Raw genomic sequence first — 21732 nt, forward strand, 5'->3', positions numbered from 1 at the left:
TAGCCTAGTGAGCCGCGGTGCTGGCCGGGATGTGGGTTTTGTGATTTTCCTTTCACAAGTAGATTTTTTTTCAATATCCAAAAAATACCTATTTTCTACTTTTTAAAATGTATATAAAGGGATCAAATTTCATGTATTTCATATGTATGGTTTTAAGAGCATAATGATACTTCCCATCCTACCCTCCGAGGGTTGCCTATGTTGCATGGTGCCGGGCAAATTCCAGGGCTCACTCTAGCCGGTCTGACCTGGTAAGTGCGGGCTGCGGCCCTGGAACATGCATTTTAGATTAGCGCCCCCTAGTGATTCCGATGCAGATGTCTTGGGTGTCAGGAAGTTTCCTGGGCGAGCCCGCTCTCTGCAGCTTCACCCTTGGGCCCTGTGCTGTGGTCTCTGATGAGAGAATGAGCCAGGGACACGGGGGGCAAGTCGCTTTCTGTGCACACTGCAGCAGAGCAGTCAAGCTGCAGGATTCGTCTGGGGCTGAGTCCAAGCCAGCGTTAATGAAAAGGATGATTATCCGTAGGAGAGGGTTGATGTGCACCATCTCCCTAAGGAGTTCCTTTCCCCGGGAGGCACACGTGGTAAAGAGGGCTGTGCTTTTAATGCGAAGATACAAAGATCAGTGAGCAAATCACATTCTAAGAGTACCTATTACTTTGCTACCTTTTTGTTGAGTGCCTGTATGCATATGGATTGATACCAGCTTGTGATACAGATTGTTTTTTAAATGGACACACAAAATTGTACATTAATAAATGTAAACGTTGTGTAATGTTTAAGTCAGGGTAAGCGTTCCTATCTCCTGAAGGGTTTTGCATTTCTCTGTGGTGAGAATATGCAAAATCCTCTCTAACTTTTTAAACTTAATTTTACTTGAAAGGCAGAGCAAGAGTGAGGATGTGCACACGTGTGTGTGTGTTTGAGAGAGAGAGAGAGAGAGAGAGACAGAGACAGAGAGAGAGCTTCCATCTGCTGGTTCACTCCTCAAATGCCTGCAGCAGCCAGGGCTGGGCCAGGCCAAAGCCAGGAGAAAGGAAGTCCAGCTGTGTCTCCCACATGGGTAGCAGGGACCCAGTCCTTCAAGGGTGCACATTAGCAGGAAACTGGAATAGGGAGCAGAGCTGGGGTTTAAACTCAGGTACTGGCCGGCGCCACGGCTCACTAGGCTAATCCTCCGCCTTGCGGCGCTGGCACACCGGGTTCTAGTCCCGGTCGGGGCACCGGATTCTGTCCCAGTTGCCCCTCTTCCAGGCCATCTCTCTGCTGTGGCCAGGGAGTGCAGTGGAGGATGGCCCAGGTGCTTGGGCCCTGCACCCCATGGGAGACCAGGAGAAGTACCTGGCTCCTGCCATCTGATCAGCGCGGTGCGCCGGCCGCAGCGCACCAGCCGTGGCGGCCATTGGAGGGTGAACCAACAGCAAAAGGAAGACCTTTCTCTCTGTCTCTCCCTCTCTTACTGTCCACTCTGCCTGTCAAAAAATAAATAAATAAAAAAAATAAACTCAAGTACTCCCACAGAGGGTACAGCGGTCTCAGGTAGCATCTTAATTGCAATGCCGAATGCCTGCCCCGTCTTCCGGCTTTTGTGAATTATGGAATACATTCTCATTATGGCTAGTCACCCAGCTGTGCGGTGTAACATCAGAGGTTGTTCCTCCTGTGACCTTGTCCCCTTTGACTATCCCCTCCCCATCCCCCTCTCCCTCTGGTAACCACTCTTCCACCCGAAGCTTCAATGAGATCAACTTTAAATGTGTTTTGTCCTGTGGGGCATGGCCAAGCAATTAGACAGCATCTGCCCTACCCTGGGATGTCTCCGGGGAGCTATTCCAAGTTGCTGTATTTCTGAGAATTTCTTTGATGTGGGAATGATCCAACCAAGTGGCTCGATGGGGGGAGGTGCAGCCACTGGCAAAAGCTCACGAAATGGATTTCTTCCCAGGGCCCACTGCCCTGCAGCCCAGTGTTAATTTGTTTAAATAAAGATGGAGTAGGCAGGTGAAAGCCATTGATGCCCATAATAAGATTAGATTAGTGGGGACTGGCAAGAAGGCGTGCTTTTTTGGGGAGTGGGGGCGGGGAAGTGATAGTGGAGAGACGAGGGAATATCAAATTAGAAAAATGGGAAGAGGCTCTTGATTGGATGGAAGGATCCAGATGCAGGAAATTTGAGGTCTGGTGGGGAGGCTGCCGTGGTAATGAAGTCAGGGTGCTACCGATGCCTGGAGGGAGGCTGCTGGCAAGATGCTGTATTTCACTACGTACACCTGACAGCACCTGCTGCAATGGCGGGAGAAAGAGCCATCCACCCAGCCCGCTCCAAACCAAAAACCAGACCAGACCCAACCCAACCGTGCGTTGCTTTATCTTCTTGCTTGCTCTAGAAATCCACTGACGAGCCTTCTACAAAGGATGCCCTGCAGCCTGGCCGGAACCTAGTGGCAGCTGGCTACGCGCTCTATGGCAGCGCCACCATGTTGGTCCTCGCCACGGACAGCGGTGTCAACTGCTTCATGCTGGACCCGGTGAGAGAGTGTGTGAGAGGCTGGGTGCTTGGCTGATGGCTGTGAGTGAGTGAGTGGGCAGGGGTGGGAAATGAGGAGATGATGATGTGGGGGGAGGGGGAGGGGAAGGGAAAGGGGATGGGAGGGCTCATGTGTCTGTCATGAGAGATGATGGAGGAGAGAAACGACATCTGTCCAGAGTGGGAGAGGGAGACTTTGCTCCAAGATGGATTTTATTATTATTATTATTATTTGAAGGACAGAGAGAGAGAGAGAGAGATCGATCTTCCATCCACTGGTTCACTCCTCAAATGGACACAAAAGCCAGAGCTGAGGCCACAAGCCAGGAACCGCCTCCAGGTCTCCCACTGGGGTGGCAGAAGCCCCCAGTACTTGGGCCATCTCCCACTGCCTTCCCAGGAGCATTAGCAAAGAGTCGGATCAGGATTCTTTAGAACGAGTGTGACTTAGATGACACAAATGCCCACTGAGTCCATGCAGACCACACGAATGAGAGGAGTGTGCTGGGGAGTGGAGGGCGGGGACGCTGGCGAGTACTGGACGAATGGGACCGGTCCAGCGGTTGCCACCATTTATGTTGGAAACAGGGGCTCAAGCTGGCAAAGCTCCCAACGTTTCAAGAGACACCACATTAAACAATGTGACGCTTCTAGAATGTGCTACTAAAGTGCATTTATGGGGCCCGTGAATGGCCTGCCTGCCACCCACTCCTCGCACACCCGTTCCTAGCCTTTCTACTTTAGTCACCAACAGTATGCTCTCCTGAAGTGCATGGGTGTCCCAGCTGAAGCAGTGGATGCCATTGTTATTTCAAAAATAGCTCCCCAGTGTGTTTGGTGCTGTGTGCACACACAGACACCTGCACCTGCCCTTGATGGTTCCGTTAAGGTTCTGACGAATTCAAGGAGGTCACAACAAAGAAAGGAATGAAGAGAACTCCTTAGTCTGCCTTGTAGAGAGGGTGGACCTGACTGAGAAGGACCCATGGCGTCATGAACTAGGTTCCTCGACGGTTTTTACTGGTGGATATTTTCTTCCACCTGTCTGTTGATTTATTTACTTATGCAGCTACATGATAGTTTCAACAGAAGAGGTAAACTGGGGAGAGGAATGTCTTTAAATATTTGATGCAAGGGTAGCTGTTACGATGCCTACATCCTACATGGCTGGGTTTGAAACCCAGATCCAGTTCTGAATTCCAGCTCCCTGCCAGTGCAGACCCTGGGGGACAGCAGGTGATGGCTCAACTGCTTGCCTCCCTGTCACCCACGTGGGAGACCTGCATTGAGTCGTGGGTTCCTGGCCCAGCCTGGAATGTTGCAGCCATTTTGGTAGTGAACCAGCTGGTGGGAGCTGTCTGTATCTCTGTTTCTCTAATAACTTTTTAAAAATGGTGCAATTAAATCCACAGCTGCAATTAAAATACTTGGTACAATTAAACACTGACCCCAAAGAAGAATTTTTAATGGGTTGCCATGTTCATTATATGTTTGATCCAGAATCCCACAGGGAAAATAATTGGATTTATATACTCCTTTTAATTTTAGATATGTCTTCACATGACAGTGAAACTACAAAAATACTTCAAAAAGTGGGTGGAAACACATATTTATCTCAGTGCAAAAAAATGTTGAAATCCACGCACAAGAGGGATCTTTGAACAGTTTCTTGGAAAAGAGACCAAGAAAAGAGACTTGCATGGATATCAAAAATTTTCACACCAAAATGAGCTTGTCCTTTGATTCCATTTTCCATGAACTTTTGGAAGCACCCTCGTATGTCTTCCGTGCTCTTTTGCTGATGAACTCCACACAGAGACACACACACAGTGAACCCCAGTTGTGAGAGGCAGGAGGTTCGCGGGCGCCGCGGCTCACTAGGCTAATCCTCCACCTTGCGGCGCTGGCACACCGGGTTCTAGTCCCGGTCGGGGCACCGGATTCTGACCCAGTTGCCCCTCTTCCAGGCCAGCTCTCTGCTGTGACCCAGGAGTGCAGTGGAGGATGGCTCAAGTGCTTGGGCCCTGCACCCCATGGGAGACCAGGAGAAGCACCTGGCTCCTGCCATCAGATCAGCACGGTGCGCCGGCCGCGGCGGCCATTGGAGGGTGAACCAACGGCAAAGGAAGACCTTTCTCTCTGTCTCTCTCTCTCTCACTGTCCACACTGCCTGTCAAAAAAAAAAAATTGAGAGGCAGGAGGCTCCTGCAAAAGAACAAAAAAAAAAAATTGAGAGGCAGGAGGCTGCTGGCGAGGCCGGCAGGTCTGGGCGTGCAGGTGGCGTCGGTGAGAACACAGCCTGCCTTCGTCCCCTGCACTCACAGAGCTGGACTTTTACCTCCTTGGAAGCCTGGGCACTTAATGAGTAAACAAGGGTAGGAGATAGCAGCAGCTAAGTCTGCACGTGGGGCCAGCGCAGGGGAAAACAGTTGCAGAAACAGAGCAAAGTTCAGCCCGAGCCCGGGACCCAGTTTATGAAACCACCGCAGTCGGCGGCTTTATTGCGCGGCCAGGCAGTCTTCTGGGGTGCTTCTCTCTTGCCTCTGAGCTGTTGGATGTGTAGCAACACTGACGTCTGTCCTTGATTCCAGGCTGTGCACGGGGGTCTCTGGGAGTAAGTGTCGGTGTGAGTGATGGTCTTTGGCCCTTCTCAGACCCAAGTGTTTGAAAGGGCTGTGCAGGCTGGCTTTGCTCAGCCTCTGCTCACCTCCCTGTAGGGAGACGCTGCTGGCTTCTCACAGATGTAGCTTGGTGAAAAGGAAGGCAGATGGGCTCCCACCACTGCCCCTGCCCCGGCCATGTCTGCGTGTGAAACCAGCTTTTACGTCTCTCGCGACCGTGTGCAGAGACTTAGCCCCATTGCACCCCAGCTGCTCCGGAGGGGGCCGGGGCGTGGTGTCTGGGGAGCATGGCTCTCCATGTCCTGCCTGTGGCACTCGTTGTGGGACGGCTTCCTTCTCTGGATGTTGCTGTAAAGGCTTGACTTTTGTTTTACAGTTGACAAAAGAACATTCCTGCCTATGTGTGGTCAAAATCTTTGGAAGTGCAAAAGAAAAAAAGCATAAAAAGGAAAAGGAAAAAAAATCACTCCTACTGATACCTTTCAAAGACCTCTGCACATTCTGGTCTCTCTCCCCTCCTCCTCCTTCCTTCCTTTCCTTTCTAGTTTCCAGCCCATGCCTGCAGGAGCCGGTCTTTGCCACAAGCATCCGTGGCTGCAGGCCCCTTCCCAAGTGGGCACAACCTCCATCGCCTTCTTGTTACACAGGAACCCGTAACAACCCATGATCCAGAGCGATAGGATCCACCTGACACTTGATGCCCAGGCCAAATTTCCTTGAGAGACCCTTAGCCCCAGAGGCCCTGGGGGTCAGTGCTGGAGCTTCGGGGGAGGAGGCGTTTTGAGACAAAACTACGTACGTCAGTGAGCAGAAGTGTCCGAGGTTGCACGTGCTTTGCTCTTTAGCAACACACGGCGGGGAAGAGCATGTGGATTTTCATAGAGATGTAAAGCTCATCCTGCAAACGTGCCACTGTGGTCACCTGTCTCCCCGACATCCCAGCTCTGCTCTGCACATGTGTGTGTGCGTGTGTGTGTGTGTTAGACACATGCATGTTACATGGCTTTGAATGCACAATTCCTATGTGCTGTTGGGATGTGCTGTTGTTCACCACGTCACTGCCCTCTCTGTTTCTGTCCGGCTTCTTTCTGCTCTCACTGACGTCATTTGCCAGCATGGACAGAAGTCCTCTCTGTCACCCAGCATCCTCTGGCTCCCTGTGCCCTCCTCCCCCACCCTATTTCCTTTCCACTTGCTCTTCCCTCACCCCATTCACAATGATTGAAGAGTCTGGCAGGAGTCATAGCATCCCTGGCTGAGGTGTGACCTCAGGCCACGTGACCACCATCCCCCCCCCCCCCGCCCATGACAGGCCTTGTCCATGTTGCCGCGAGTGGGTTGGGGGGGGGGGTGCCTCCTCACTCACCTGTCTTCTTTCCTTCTTTCAAAGGCCATTGGTGAGTTCATTTTGGTGGACAAAAATGTGAAGATCAAGAAGAAAGGTAACATCTACAGCCTCAACGAGGGCTACGCCAAGGACTTTGACCCGGCTGTCACCGAGTACATCCAGAAGAAAAAGTTCCCCCCGGTGAGGGGGGGGAGGGGGCAGGGCTGGTACAAGGTCCAGGTGCCTGGCACCGGGGACAGCTGCAGGGCCGGGGATGTCCCCTAAGAAGCAGGATCCTTGGGATGCAGTAGGGCCCTGGACCTCCCTTGAGACCCTTGAGTAATGGAAATCTGTAGACTGGTGATTTACGCTGGAGGCGAAGGGAGGAGACGTGGGAGGGGGTTCCAATCCATGCTGGGCCCACGGGGAAGCGCTCAGCCAGGTTCTGGGGACAGGCATTAAGGTCCGAGTGTCGTTTCAGCCTTTGGCTGAAGCAAATCAGGATACATGAAGGATGAATGAGTTCGTAGCAGTAAAGCCTCCTCCATTCTGAAGTCCGGGGTCCCAGACGGTACAAACTGTGGCTCTCACTCCCAGGCACCTGCTGTGTGGTGTCTGGTCCTCCAGGCCCGCATCTGGGGTGGATTCCACCCGTCGGGTCAGGACCAACAGAGTCCACTCTGGTATCTTCCTGACAAGGCCACACGTTGGTGTCTCCAAAGAGACTCAGAGGCTGAGTGTGGAGCTGCATCTGGTGGGAATCCCCGCACTGGCCACCCTCTCGCGTAAAAGCCACGGGCGGCTTCTGTGTGGAGAGGGTGAATTTCAAATGCTGTTTGGGTGGCATTTGGATCCCCTAGCGCTGGCCCCAGACTCTCTCTTTAGCTTAATTATCTTCTCTCACCTCTTCAGGCTTCCCCTCCCAGCCCACCCCCTGCACATACACACACACACTGTGTTTCACCAGGCTCTGCCCCCAGACCAAGAACATTTGCCTTTGTGCACTGCGCCAGGCTGAAGTCAGGAGCCAGGAGCTTCATCCGGGTCTCCCATATGGGTGGCAGGGGGCCCAAGCACCTGGACCCTCTTCCGAGCTTTCCCCAGGCCATTAGCAGGGAGCTAGATCAGAAGTGGAGCAGCCGGGACATAACACATCCCTATTCGCTCAGCCACAGCACCGGCCCCAAGAGCAGGGTTTTTAATCAGGTTTCTTAGCACAGCCTCCAAGTACCCACATCATGGGCGCTTGTTAAGTGACTGTGGCATCATGGATGCTGAGGGGACCCAAGAGGACTCCCTTTCTTGATTTCCCATGCTGCTAACCATGGTGACTGAACTTAACCCCGCAGGATAATTCATCCCCGTATGGTGCCCGGTACGTGGGCTCCATGGTGGCCGATGTTCACCGCACGCTGGTCTATGGTGGGATCTTTCTGTACCCTGCTAACAAGAAGAGCCCCAATGGAAAGGTAAGCACAGGGCACAGAGAGCCGTTGGGAAGCAGCCCAGGTCATTTTCAGCCCGGGGGATGTGACTTTTTTGGGGACAAGGAAGGCTGAGCAGCTGTTGGTTGCTAAGGACGTCTGCGACCTGTGCTTTTCTAGACTGAAGCTAAAGCCAGGCTGTATCGACCACACATAAAAACACTTTCTGAGAGCACTTCCTGTGGCCAAAGAGAAGGGAATGGTGTTATGGCCAGGAGGGGACCACACGTGCTTAGAACTTCTAGTAGGCATGTGGTTTGGCTTGGGAAAAATGAATTCCATTCACACAGTGAAATGAAGCAGTCTGGTGCCATTGCCAAAGCAGCAAATCAAATATGCCTTCCACATAGAGGGATTCTTTGATTGCTTTGTGAAGGCATAAAATAGAAATAACTAATGGGCTGACATTTGCTACTTGGAAAAGGATGCCTTTGAGGGCAGGAAGGACTCTCGGAGGAAACCTAGGGGTTTTCACGTAAGCCGTTCCCCCAGCTGCACCGGCCCGGTGCCTGCAGCGTTGCCCAAGTGGGGGTAGGGCTGTGCTTTCTGGTGCCCCCTCTTCTTCTACATAGGGTAACGGTGTGCCTTGTACCCCCTTTATTTTTTCCACTAGACAGATTACTACTCCTCCCCCTTTTTAAAAATAACATGAGGGAAGGAATAGGATGTTAGTTAAAAAGCCAATATGTTCTGGATTTTTCGATAGCTCTGTGTAAGGCGCAATGGTGTCTAATTTGCCAATGACATCTTTCTTTTACTGAAGATGCCACTCTTGCCACGGCCACTGTGGGAGTCCCAACTCTGTCACGTGTGGCAGCACGTATCTCCAATGTCCCACACAATTACTCCCTGACACAAACAGGGTGTGACTCCTCCCTTCGAATTTTTTCAGTTTGTCCAATCTGGCCCCGACACTTACTTGGAAACGGAAACACCTGTACAAAGCTCAGTGCTCCGTGGCAGACCACATGAAAATGAGTACGATAAATGCCAAGATGTATAATATACTAAATCCCAACCCTCAAGCCTTGGGAGGATTGTAAAAGGAATGCATAGAGAATTGCAAACAATATTATACTGTTTGGAGGAGCCAGTCTGCTTCCCAGATGTCTGAAGCCAGACACTGCCACGGGTTTTATTTTCATGCTTGCAGAATAGGCAAGGCTCCATCCCAAACACACCCAGACTCACTCATTAAGTCCAGTTTCCGTGCTGCAAAGAGAAGGGAGCCATTAGCTCTGCCAAAATGCCATTCCGTGCTGAACCCAGGTGGTCTGTCTCACTCTTGCGTCCGGTCATCCAGCGCTGCCTCTGGCTTGATGGATGGATGGCTTAGTTTAAACAAACGGTGAAACGTTGTGTGTCAGTGGCCGCCAGAAGCGGGAAGGGGGCTCTTGCGGCCTCACAGGCGGAGAGACCATCACTGGGCTTGCAAATGCCCAGCAGTTCTGCACTACTTTGCGGTGCAGGAGCCCCCTCTGTCTGTGCCTTCTGAGACGAGGATGCTGTTCTTGGGTCTTGTTTTCCAGTTGAGACTACTTTATGAATGCAACCCGATGGCCTTCGTCATGGAGAAGGCTGGGGGAATGGCCACCACCGGGAAGGAAGCTATCCTGGACATCGTGCCCACTGATATCCACCAGAGGGCACCAGTCATCCTGGGCTCCCCTGACGATGTGCAGGAGTTCCTGGAGATCTATAAGAAGCATGCTGTCAAGTGAAGAGCCGGCCTCCGCCCGGCCCTGGAGAACTGCCTCTTCTCTGGAACTCTTAGCTAACACCGCCTTACCCTGTGCCGACCCGGAGCCTGCATTTCTAGACAGCAGGTGCAAAAAGCGTGCATACTTTCACCATCCAGTGCGGAGTCGTGTTCGGCATTGCCTAATCAAAATGCTATCTTGATAATGCCACTGGTGGATGAAAGATGTATTTTAAGTGGATGGAGGAGAAATAAACATATTATTCCTAAAAAAAAAAAAGCCTTCATTACTTTGGGACAAATGATGATGATATCTAAAGAGCAGATACACACAACATTAGATAACTCAATTAATCTTCACACCAGCCTTGGGAATCTGATAGTGTGAACATTCCATTTTATAGATAATGCAATGGAGCATTGACAGGTAAAGATATCTACCTGGGTCTACATTCAGTGAGGAGAAGATCTGGGACTGAACCCAGGTCCTCGGCCAGTGAACTTGGCGTTAAGGTATTGCTTCTCCCACGCATTGTCCTGTTCAGGGCTGGTTGTGCAGTGCTAACCCTGAACAAGGCTGTTCAACAAGTGCCCCCTGGAAGTGGGAGACTTCCTAAGTGAGTGGTGGGGCCTGTGAAACACCTTCTGGCCTCCCACACATGGTCCCTGAGTCTTGAATGAAGGTTTGCATTATTCCCAGTGGTGACTGTTCTAGAAAAGCATAGTGCTTTGATTGACTCACAAAGCCTACTGATTCCCAGAGTCAGTTACCATAAGGGAACACAATTTTTGCATTTAAAAAATATTTATTTTATTTATTTGAAAGGCAGGGTTACAGAGAGATATGGAAGGAGGGAGGGAAAGGGAGGAAGAGAGAGAAAGAAAGATCTTCCATACACTGATTCACTCCCCAAATGGTTGCAATGGCCAGGGCTGAGACAGGCCGAAGCCAGGAGCCCAGAATTTAAATCTGGGTCTCCTACATAGTTGGTAGGGGCCTAAGTAGTTGGGCCATCTTCCGATGCCTTCCCGGGTACATTAGCAGGGTGGTAGATTGGAAGCAGAGCAGCTGGGACTTGAACTGGTGCTCTGAAGGGGTGCTAGCATTGCAGGCAGCAGCTTAACCCCTTGCACTATAAGGCCAGCCTCAAGAACAAGATATAAGGAAATACAATTTCTTGCAAACATGTTTTTCACTAAACTCTGTATAGAAAGTTTCTCTTTTAGCTAGGCTGGTTCTTTCTGGACCAAAAGTTCAAGGTCATGGCAAGTCCTACCAGGTGTAAAGTAACACCTTTGGCCTTTCCTGAGCTCTGGATTTAGAAAATGTGTGTACGTGTTAGTATGCATGTGTGTATGTGTGTGCATATTTGCATGTGTGCACAAGTGTGAGCATGTTTGTGTGTATCTCCCCCTTCCAGTTGAGAACTTAGAACAGCTGTCTGTCATTCCTGCTTCCTGGCCTCCAAACACGTTCCATCCACTCCCTGTTTTTTCCAGCAGGAAGCCTGGTTTGATTTTTTTTTAAAGATTTATTTATTTATTTGAAAGTCAGAGTTACACAGAGAAGAGAGGCAGAGAGAAAGAGCGAGAGGAGAGAGCGAGAGGAGAGAGAGAGAGAAGAGAGAGAGAGAGAGAGAGAGATTGAGAGAGGGAGAGGTCTTCCGTCAGCTGGTACACTCCCCAATTGGCCATAACAGCCGGAGCTGCGCCGATCCGAAGCCGGGAGCCAGGAGCTTCTTCCTGGTCTCCCACATGGGTACAGGGGCCCAAGGACTTGGGCCATCTTCTACTGCCTCCCCGGGTCATAGCAGAGAGCTGGATTGGAAGTGGAGCAGCCGGGACTTGAACCAGTGCCCATAGGGGATACTGACACTGCAGGTGGCGGCTTTACCCGCTGCACCACAGTGCCAGCCCCCTGGTTTGATTTTATGCACTAGGTCTGCTTTTGTCCACTGACCAGTCCCAAACCAAGCAGCACTTCTTCCCCTCCGGTTGTGCCAGCTCTCTCAGACGCGTTCTCTGGTTCACAAAACACCTTTTGATTTTTAACCGTCTTGCGCATCAGTTGCCTTCTGCTTCTCAAAGCATCTGGGAGATGTGGCAATCTGGGAGCCTCTTCCCATGCTGAGGAACTTGGTATGAGAAACAATCCTCCTCCATCCTGGTGCCTGGAGGAACTAAGCAAAGTACCCAAAGATCCCTTCTCCTTGGCTTTTGTTCGTGTTCTCGGTGTGGTATCTTTTTAGAAAGAGACAGGGAGAGATACAGGCAACAGAGAGAGAACACTCCCTTCTACTGGTTCACTCCCCAAATGCCCACAATAACTCAGACTGGGTCAGGCAGCCAGGAACTTAACCCAGCTCCCTCACATGGGTGGCAGGGACCCAACTACTTGAGCCACTATCACTGTCTCCCAGGGTTTGCATTGGCAGGAAGCTGGAATCAGGAACCAGAGCTGGGGATTAAACCCAGGCACCCTGAAGTGGGACACGACTGTCTTATACTTTTAGGTTAAACAGTTTAAGACACCAGTCCAGTGATGTCTTTGGACGGAGCGTTTTCAGCTGACGTGGGTTTGCATCCTGCTACAGGTGCATCCACATCTTCTCGCTGTATCTCGCTCCAAGAAAGGGAGCCGAAATGCAGACAGACCCAGCGAAATAGCTCCAATATGATTCTCCTCTGGGTATTCTTAGAATTGCAGACTTGGGCCATCTTTAAAAATGTCATATGTTCTCCCTGATCAGTGACAGCTAACTGAGCACCAAAGGGGAAACCTGTTGAAGTGAAATGGACACTATGAGAAGCAGTGACTTGATCAGCCCTTGTCCTGACTGTTGATGTACAATTTAATACTTTATCCCTTTTAGTATTTTTTTGTTCTAGTACTATTGGTTGAACTCTGTAATTAACACACAAATATTCTTAGGTGTTTAAATTTAACGGAAAAGTAATCCCTGTTAAATATAAGAGTAGGAATAAGAGAGGGAGGTGATGTACAATTTGGGACATGCTCAATCGGACTTGCCCCAAATGGTGAAGTTAGAAATGTGTCAGGGGATTCCAATACAATCCCATCAAGGTTGCATGTACCAATGCCATCTCACTAGTCCAAGTGATCAATTTCAGTTCACAATTGATCACACTGATAGGTCTAAGAGTCAAAGGGATCACACAAACAAGACAAGTGTCTGCTAATACTAACTGATAGAATAAAAAAGGGAGAGAATGATCCAACATGGGAAGCGGGATACACAGCAGACTCAGAATGGCAGATGTCCTAAACAGCACTGTGGCCTCAGAATCAGCCCTTAAGGCATTTGGATCTGGTTGAAGAGCCCATGAGAGTATTTTAGGCATGGAAAGCCAAGACACTCTGGAAAACAAACAAACAAAAAACAAACCTAAATGAAAGATCTCTGCGAGTGAGATCCCAGTGGAAAGAATGGGCCATCAAAGAAGGAGGTATCTTTCTCTGAAGGGAGGAGAGAACTTCCACTCTGGCTATGACCCTGTTTGAATAAGATCGAAGTCGGCAAACTCAAAAGGCTTCCATAGCCTTGGCAACTCATGACTAGAGCCTAGGGAGATTACTGACGCCATAAACAAGAGTGTCAAATTGTTAAGTCAACAAGGAGTCACTGTGTACTTACTCCTCATGTGGGATCTGTCCTTAGTGTGTTGTCCAATGTGAAGTAATGCTATAACTAGTACTGAAACAGTATTTTACACTTTGTGTTTCTGTGTGGGTGCAAACTGATGAAATCTTTACTTAATATATACTAAATTGATCTTCTGTATATAAAGAGAATTGAAAATGAATCTTGATGTGAATGGAATGGGAGAGGGAGCAGGAGATGGGAGGGGTGCGAGTGGGAGGGAAGTTATGGGGGAGGCCATTGTAATCCATAAACTGTACTTTGGAAATTTATATTTACTAAATTAAAAAAAAAGAAGAAAAAAGACCCCAACTGAGAAATGATCAGTGGGCTTAAAAAATAAAGGAATAATGAAATAAAAAAAAAGAATTTCAGACCTGGATGTTGCCCTTACAGATGCTGGTAAAGGGATCAAAGCGCTTAAGTGTCATGTAGAACACATGATGTTCCCTTTGCAAAGGGAAGCGGCCCCCTCTGGCCACTCGTCTTTGCTGGCTGTTTGCTGCTGGTTTCCTTAAATCAGTGCTAACAGGACTTGTAGGAGTTAGGGACAGCAAACAACACCGGGCCCTTGGTGAACACCCCATGAGCAGGATCGGGGTGGAAGCTCCACTTGGGTGTCACTGGTTCCCAAAGTGCCCAGGGGAGCTGTTGCTGGTCCCCAGCTGTAGAAGCGGGAAGAGCGGTGGGCGCTGTGGTGCAGCACGATAAGCTGCCATGGGCAACACCAGCATCCCATATCGGAGCACCGACTCCAGTCCTGGCTACTGTGCCTCTGATTCAGCTTCCTGCTAGTCAGCTGTGAATGCAGTGGAAGATGACCGAAGTCCTTGGGTCCCTGCCATCATGTGGGAGGCCAAGATGGAGGTCTGGGCTCTTGGCTTCAGCCTGGCCCAGCCCTGACTGTTACAGGTATTTTGGTGACTAAACCAGTAGATGGAACATCTGTCTGTCTCTGTCACTCTTTCTTTTAAATAAATAGACCAATAGGGGCCGGCGCCGTGGTTCACTTGGCTAATCCTCCACCTGCGGCGCCGGCATCCCATATGGGCGCCGGGTTCTAGTCCAGTCCAGCTCTCTGCTGTGGCCCGGGAAGGCAGTGGAGGATGGCCCAAGTGCTTGGGTCCCTGCACCCGCATGGGAGACCAGGAGGAAGCACCTGGCTCCTGGCTTCGGATTGGCGCAGCGCCGGCCGTAGCGGCCATTTGGGGGATGAACCAACGGAAGGAAGACCTTTCTCTCTGTCTCTCTCTCTCACCATCTAACTCTATCTGTCAAATAAAAAAAATTTAAAAATAGACCAATAAAGCTTTAAAAAAAGACAATAGGAATAATTTCACGATGCCTACAGTAGTTGAACAATGTACTTATTAAAGGATATGTCCATATCCAAGTCTCTGGGACCTGTGAATATGACCTTTGCAGATGTAACTGATTCAGGACTTTAGGATGAGATCATTCTAGATGTCCCAGTGGGTCCCAAATCCAATGACAAGTGTCCTTAAGAGACACACTCAGGGCAAAGGGCTATGTGGAGATGCAGCGGAGCTTGGGATGAGGCAGCCACAGGCTTGGGCATCCGAGGGGTGGCCCTCAAAGCTGGAAGAGGCCAGGGAGGGTCCTCCATGTGTGTCTCCCTTGGGTGGGTGCCCCGCTGGCCCTGGACCTCCAGCCTCTGGCACTGCAGGGGAACACGCTTCTGTGGTTTGGGGACCCCTTGCACTAAGTTGTGCAGCCAAAGGTTCCTTGTCTTTCAATCATGTCCCCTGAGGGCATGGCACAGGCTTCCTGGAGAAGCCAAGATCTGAGGACGTGGCCTCCTTCACAAAGCCCTTCTCATGCAACAGGAGCTGGGCACGGTGACCCGATCCTGGGACCTGGACAGACTAAACCGCGTCCTGTCAATGAGTTGCAGCTGTTGGTGTCCCTGAGGTCCGGAGGTGCAAGTGTCCCATGCATGCGGCTGCTCTCCCCTTAACGTTCTCACACTGGGGAGGGCGGGGTGGTGGTGACGCCATGCAGGGAGTGAGTCCTGGCGAGCCACAGAGAAGGCAGAATGACAGCAACAGACTGTGGCCCTTGGGCTAGGCTCCTGGTGAGCTGGGCTCTCGTCTTGCCTCTGCCACTCACCAGCTGTGTGGGCCTGGCGGAGGGCAGGGGAAATGCTCACCAAACTGTTTTTCCTGTCTGGACCCACAGGAAGACAACATTTCCTGGCATCCTGTGCATTTAGACAAGGGCCCTGTGACTGGGTTTGGTTGATGGGATGTGGAAAAGCATGCACTATTTTTTTTTAAGGTTGATTTATTTATTTGAAAGGCAGAGTTTTACACACACACACACACACACACACACATACACACACACACACACACACAGAGAGAGAGAGAAAGAGAGAGATCTTCCATTTGCTGGTTCACTCCCCCAGATAGCTGCAATGGCTGGGACTGGGTCAGGCTGAAGCCAGGAGCCTGGAACTCCATGTGGTTCTCCCGTGTAGCTGGCAGGGGCCCAAGCACTTGGACCATCTTCCACTGCTTTCCCAGGTGCATTAGCAGGAAGCTGGACTAGAAGTGGAGCAGCTGGGACTCAGACTGGTTCCTGTATGGGAACAAGCGGAAACTTCACCCCCTGCACCACCACCCTGGCCCCTGGCGGGTACCTCAACTAGGCTGACTAGCAGTGCAGCCTCTCCCCATCCATGCCACCTCTGAAGCCATGCACTTCAGTGACAGCTGTCCCCACATGGCCGCAGGCTGGGTGCCCGGGCCCTCTGCCAGGGACATGAAGGAGAAACAGCCCCATGCTGTACTATGCTACTGGGATTTGGGTCCTTTTGTTATTGAAGCATAACCTAGGCTGAACCTGGTGATGTATATATATTTTTAATTCCTCCGATCCTGTCTCTGCCTATGTAAGATGTTAACTGTAATATCTATCATTGCGGTCAGAGGCATTTTCCTTGTAAATGACGGAACCCACTCACTCTGGTTAAATCAAACAGGGAATGTGTTGGAAAGATTCAGGGCAAGCTTGCGAAAGCCCAGTACCTGTGGCTTCCCAGCCCTAGGGATACATCGCTCACTCTTCCTTCCTGGATCGCCGTCATCTAAATCATCTAAATCTCACGCTAAAGTCCCAGAGGACAAAATCTGATTGGCTCAGCTTGGTCAAGCTCTACTTCTTCTCCAATCAGCTGCAGCCGGAGATGAGGCTGGTACCGGAGCGCTCCAGGTTGAGTTTTCCTCTTTAAGGGAGGGGTGCCCTTGGCTCGGACACGGGGCTCTCGGGCTGGGCAGCGGCTGAGGCTGCCTTCCAGGAGAATGGTAGGAATCTGGCGCTCTGTGCGAAGCCCATGCTGGGATTTTAGCAGAACTTGCTTACGAAGAACGGTCCCGCCGTGAATACTCACTCTGCAGTCCCACGCTGGATCGCAGTCTGCAGACGGCGGGCCCTGCCCCGCGGGCACATTTGTCCTTATCTCTCAGCCCGCCAGCGTCTCTCCGCAGGTCATAAATAGCTGTGTGGTCACCGAAGCATCAGCGGCACAGACAGCTGCGTGGCCGCTGCTGTTCCCCAGGCTGCCGCTGCCGCTGCCGCCGCTCTGCAAGTCTCCACCGCCGCGCGCCTGCCCCGAAGGAACTTTGGCATTTTCTGAAAGGTCAGCAGCTGCGATTCCAGGCCACGTGGGTAACCTGAACTTCTAACATTTAAATGTAGCCGCGCCCGCGGCTGTCAGCCAGGGCTGGGTGATGGCGAAGCAAAGCAGCCGGCTCTCCCTGAGTTGAGTGCGTGTAAGTGACACCAGCCAGTACCCCTCCCTCCCAGCCCTCTGATTCCTGAGGCTTCTGCTCATTTTCAAAACACAGTGCTTCTTTCTTTATTTCAAAGGCAGAGAGGGAGACCGAGAGAGAGAGAGAGAGAGAGAGAGAAAGAGAATATTTTTGATCCTCTCATTCACTCCCTAAATGCCCACAACAGCCAGGGCTGTGCCAGGCGGAAGCCAGGAGCTCCATCCAGGTCTCCCACATGGGTGCTGGGGACCCAAGTACTGGGGCCATCTTCTGCTGCCTACCAGGAAGCTGGGTTGGAAGCAAAGTAACTGGACTTGAACTGGCACCCTGATAGAGCAGGTGCACCCTGATAGAGCAGTTAGGCTGCCATTGCACCGGTGACCTAACCTGTGGCCCTGCAACACGGGGTGCCAACCTTGACACCCTCAGAGGCTGTACGGCTGGTGCCTCTCTGGCGATCGGAGCCGAAACCCTGGGTGATTGGCTGGTTTGTCTCATAACCAATCTGTTGAGAACAGACTCGTGTACAAGACATAACGGAAAGAATGAACTGGCTGGCAATAAACTCACAGTAACACCTAAGGAAGTGCTGAGCACCTACTGCATCAGGCACATCTTTCCAGTTTTTTTTTTCTTTTTTTTGACAGGCAGAGTGGACAGTGAGAGAGAGAGACAGAGAGAAAGGTCTTCCTTTGCCGTTGGTTCACCCTCCAATGGCCACCGCGGCCGGCGCGCTGCGGCCGGCGCACCGCACTGATCCGATGGCAGGAGCCAGGAGCCAGGTACTTATCCTGGTCTCCCATGGGGTGCAGGGCCCAAGTACTTGGGCTGTCCTCCACTGCACTCCCTGGCCACAGCAGAGAGCTGGCCTGGAAGAGGGGCAACCGGGACAGAATCCGGCGCCCCGACCGGGACTAGAACCCGGTGTGCCGGCGCCGCTAGGCGGAGGATTAGCCTAGTGAGCCGCGGCGCCGGCCACATCTTTCCAGTTTTAATCCTCTCTGAGGTGGGTGTTTTATCCACGTGAGTGAGGAAGCGGGGGCTTTGAGGAGTGGAGGAACTTTCCCCAGTCGTGTAACTAGCAGACTACTAGCTTGCAACACAGAGCCAGGTCTGCCTGTGCCACCAAAAGCATGTTGACCCCACTGTGCCGGCCCCCAGCAGTGCCTGCCAGCCACACAGACAGACCCTCCCCAGCTGGAACAGCCCAGGGGTGGGCTGGGGGCTCGGCTGGGAGTGAGCACGTTCGCTTTTTCTTTCTATTTCTCCAGTGTTTCCTTTTGAACGAGCAGGGGGTCCTTTTATTATCCTAAAACATAAACGCAGGGGAACAATGATACTGGTGCAGGGCGCTGTGCGAGGGAACACCATTGTCCCCTCCTCTCTCCTCCCGAGCCATCCAATCACACGTGCTTTCTGTGACTTAAAGGCACCCTTTTCAAGCAGCTTGGCAACGAAGGCTGGCTGAAGAGATCTCAGGATTGCACGTACTTGATGTCGTGACCTATGCCCCAGATAGGGTACCGGCCACCGACAGCTGCTGCACAGCCAGATTCTGCAGAACCCGGATGTGCACAAGCCTTCTGGGCCTCCTGCATAAAAGTGTTTTGTGGATCACTTCCCCCCTCCCACCTGCTATTACTAAATCCCTGTTTGTTAGGGTCTTTACGGGGGGGGGGGGGGGGGGAGGAAACCCATCAACAGAACGCAGGTCTGGGCTTTGGGCAGCCCAAGGCTATTTATAGCTTGCTTAGGGTGCTTTGGCAGAGCCCTGAGAGATTTCCTTGAGGGCTCGTCCAGTTATGCCAGTCATTCCAGTCACGCGGGCTGGGTCCTTTTTCTTACAGGTCCGGCAGGGACAGCGCACTTTTCCTCTCAGCGTCCACTCGGCGGAGCCGGGAGCCCCTTGGGGAAAAGCAAGGATTCCTGCTAGGAGAAAGATTTGCAGTAGCATCGACCACCATGACGGACAGAAGCCCCTTCGAGACCGACATGCTCACCCTGACCCGCTACGTCATGGAGAAGGGGCGGCAGGCCAAAGGCACCGGAGAGCTCACCCAGCTTCTCAACTCCATGCTGACGGCCATCAAAGCCATCTCCTCGGCCGTGCGCAAGGCCGGCCTGGCCCACCTGTGAGTCCCGGGGAGCTCGCGCGGGAGCTGCACCTGCTTGGGCTAGAAACGGGGTCACCATGGTTACACCCGTGTGCCCCAGAAGGAAGCTGCATTTCACCTCTCTCTCATGTGTGCTATTTTGAAACACACAAGGGAGCAAAAAAAAAAGTGTTATTTTTCCTGTTACTGTTTATCTGGCAAGAGCAAACGCAGTGGCTCGTTGTACTAAAACATGCTGAATTTAAAAATGGTGCATTAAAAATTGCTGAATTCTGCTGACTGTGTTCACAGTCTCAGTGGCACCAAGAAGCAGAGGGGGACTTGAAAGGTCTCTTTCTGGTGCTTTGCACAGACTTGCATTTTTTTTTTTATTTGACAGATAGAGTTAGACAGTGAGAGACAGAGACAGAGAGAAAGGTCTTCCCTCCGCTGGTTCACCCCCCAAATGGCCACTACGGCCGGTGCGCTGCGCCAATCCAAAGCCATGATCCAGGTGCTTCCTCCTGGTCTCCCATGCGAGTGCAGGGCCCAAGGACCTGAGCCATCCTCCACTGCCCTCCTGGGCCACAGCAGAGAGCTGGACTGGAAGAGGAGCAACCAGGACTAAAACCCAGCACCCATATGGGATGCCGGGGCCGCAGGCAGAGGATTAACCAAGTGAGCCACGGCGCCGGCCCCAGACTTGTGTTTTTATGATGGCCTTTGCTCATATTGGTACCAGCTAGGAATCATTCACCCAACGAACACCTCCCGGGGCTGGATCCACAGCTCCCCCCTCACCGTGGGAGGGAGACTTTGGTGGCTCTATTTTAAGTTTAGTCTTTGTCTTTCTTTCTCTTTGTCTGTATTTGGCGTGCGGGAAGCTGGGAGTGGGAGGGAAGAGTCTTCTTGCACGTGCTTGGTCCTTGGTAGTTTATCCAAGAACAGCCGGAGGCCAGGTTCACGTGGATCACAGCCGAGTGTTCCAATTGTGATAAGAAGAAACCATTTTTGTTGGGACTTCCACTTCCTTTGTAATAATGATGTGACTTGGCTTGCCCACTGGAGGTCTCTGGGGAGTTGAAAGGTCTTGTATGGGGGGGGGGGGGACTCCAAAGTAAGACTTGACAAAGCCCAGTCACTGAAAATACTTCTGAACAGCTTAGTGCTTTTAACACAGAAGACCTGCCGGGTGCTATCTCAGGTTGCAATGATCACAAGGTCATCAGAGATTTTATTCCCACGAAGTTTCATTAGGGACCCAGCAACAGGACTCAAGTTAAGGACGCACCGTGCTTAGCGCTTTCCTCTCTGTGCATTGACTGCATTTGACAACCATGGCCAAGTTCTCCCCTCTCCGAATGCAAGGTGCAGCCCTGTCTCTCCCTGCACGGGAGTCCTAGTGTTCCGACCGCGGCTTCCTGGGCCCCATCTCGGGGTCACGCCCCCTCCTCTCCCTGCTCCACTGACTTACTACGTGGCTGGGGCGGAGGGGGTGGCCTTTGTGGCAGCTGAGTGTCCAGACCCCAGCCAGGGAGGTGATGAGTTAGCTTCCCTTCCCTTCCCTGCGGTGGTAGGCCACGACTTGCTCCTACTGGGCCTACCTCTCCTCACTCGGAGGGTCGCGACGATTTCCACAGTGCCTGTGGGGCTCAGAAAAAAAGCCCCTTAGTGCCAGGAGCCCACGCCGCTCCCCGGGGAAATCAGCCGGCGGGCACCGCCGCCGACCGGCCACTAGGTGGCAGGCGCAGCCCGCTGAGACAAAGCCGCCGGCGTCTGCAACGGCTTTGAGGCTGAAGCGGGGCCTGGTGCGTGCGAATTCTTGCAAGATCTGCCCTGAAGGCTTCCTTGGGATCCACGTGTCCCCCTAGCAGGGCACGTGACCCGCCTTTGTGGAGCTAGGGAGCTGCCCTGCGCCTGCGGGGCTCGGGGTGGGCTGGGCTGGGGGGAGTGCGGGGGGCAGCACGGTGGGGTTGGAGGGTGTGGGTGCATGGACCTGGGTGTGCTAGCCAGATGCTGGGTCTGTGGTCCGCTTACACTGCCACGCAAGACAACCCCGTTTTGTTGTGACTGTTGTTGGTTGGCTGCTTGCAATTGTCCGGAAATGAAAAGTGCAGGTTTTTTTTTTTTTTTTCTTCAAAAGGTTTATGTATTTGAAAGGCACAGGGAGAGAGAGGCGTGGGGAGGGAGAGCTTCCATCTGCTGTTTTCGCTGTCCAGATGTCTGCAGAAGGCCAGGTCTGGGCCAGGCAGGGAAACCAGGAGCCAGGAGCTCCATCTGGGTCTCCCACGTGGGTGCCAGGGACCCCAGTACTGAAGCCACTTGCACCGCTCTCCCAGGCTCGGTCGCAAGGAGCTGGATCAGCAGTGGAGCTGCTGGGACTCAGACTGGTGCCAGTGTTGCAGACGGGGCTTAACCTGCTCTGCTACAAGGCCCGCCCCAGAAGGTGCTGTCTTTGAGGCCAGGCAACCGGAATTGTTTTGCAGGGCAGCTGGCTCCTTGTACCAGGCATCACATGAGGTGGC

The 21732-nt window shown here is 52.1% G+C and overlaps 2 protein-coding genes and 1 long non-coding RNA gene across 6 annotated transcripts in view; 2 read left to right on the forward strand and 1 right to left on the reverse strand.

The window, feature by feature from the left end:
* The window catches only part of FBP1 (fructose-bisphosphatase 1), a 31989-nt gene extending 22051 nt beyond the window's left edge, over positions 1-9938 (forward strand). For both annotated transcript variants that reach the window (XM_089335894.1, XM_002708294.6), the window contains exons 4-7: positions 2388-2528; positions 6539-6676; positions 7825-7944; positions 9489-9938. In XM_089335894.1, coding sequence (XP_089192020.1) covers positions 2388-2528; positions 6539-6676; positions 7825-7944; positions 9489-9680 — 591 coding nt within the window. In that variant the 3' untranslated portion in view covers positions 9681-9938. The remainder of the gene's footprint in view (positions 1-2387; positions 2529-6538; positions 6677-7824; positions 7945-9488) is intronic.
* Positions 9939-15606: 5668 nt separating this feature from the next.
* On the reverse strand, positions 15607-16955 carry LOC138843930 (uncharacterized). Its single transcript, XR_011379147.2, has 2 exons — positions 16733-16955; positions 15607-15921 (listed from the first exon to the last, which is right to left on the reverse strand). It is a non-coding gene; the product is annotated as an uncharacterized LOC138843930 (long non-coding RNA).
* FBP2 (fructose-bisphosphatase 2) overlaps positions 16525-21732 on the forward strand; it is a 30962-nt gene continuing 25754 nt past the window's right edge. Inside the window, exons 1-2 of one of the 3 annotated variants that reach the window (XM_051851213.3) lie at positions 16525-17114; positions 18962-19246. In XM_051851213.3, coding sequence (XP_051707173.2) covers positions 19077-19246 — 170 coding nt within the window. In that variant the 5' untranslated portion in view covers positions 16525-17114; positions 18962-19076. 3 annotated transcript variants of the gene reach the window in all.

The sequence above is a fragment of the Oryctolagus cuniculus genome, chromosome 1 (genome assembly GCF_051225735.1).
Source record: "Oryctolagus cuniculus isolate XC-2025 breed Fujian yellow rabbit chromosome 1, ASM5122573v1, whole genome shotgun sequence".
Taxonomy (NCBI): domain Eukaryota; kingdom Metazoa; phylum Chordata; class Mammalia; order Lagomorpha; family Leporidae; genus Oryctolagus; species Oryctolagus cuniculus.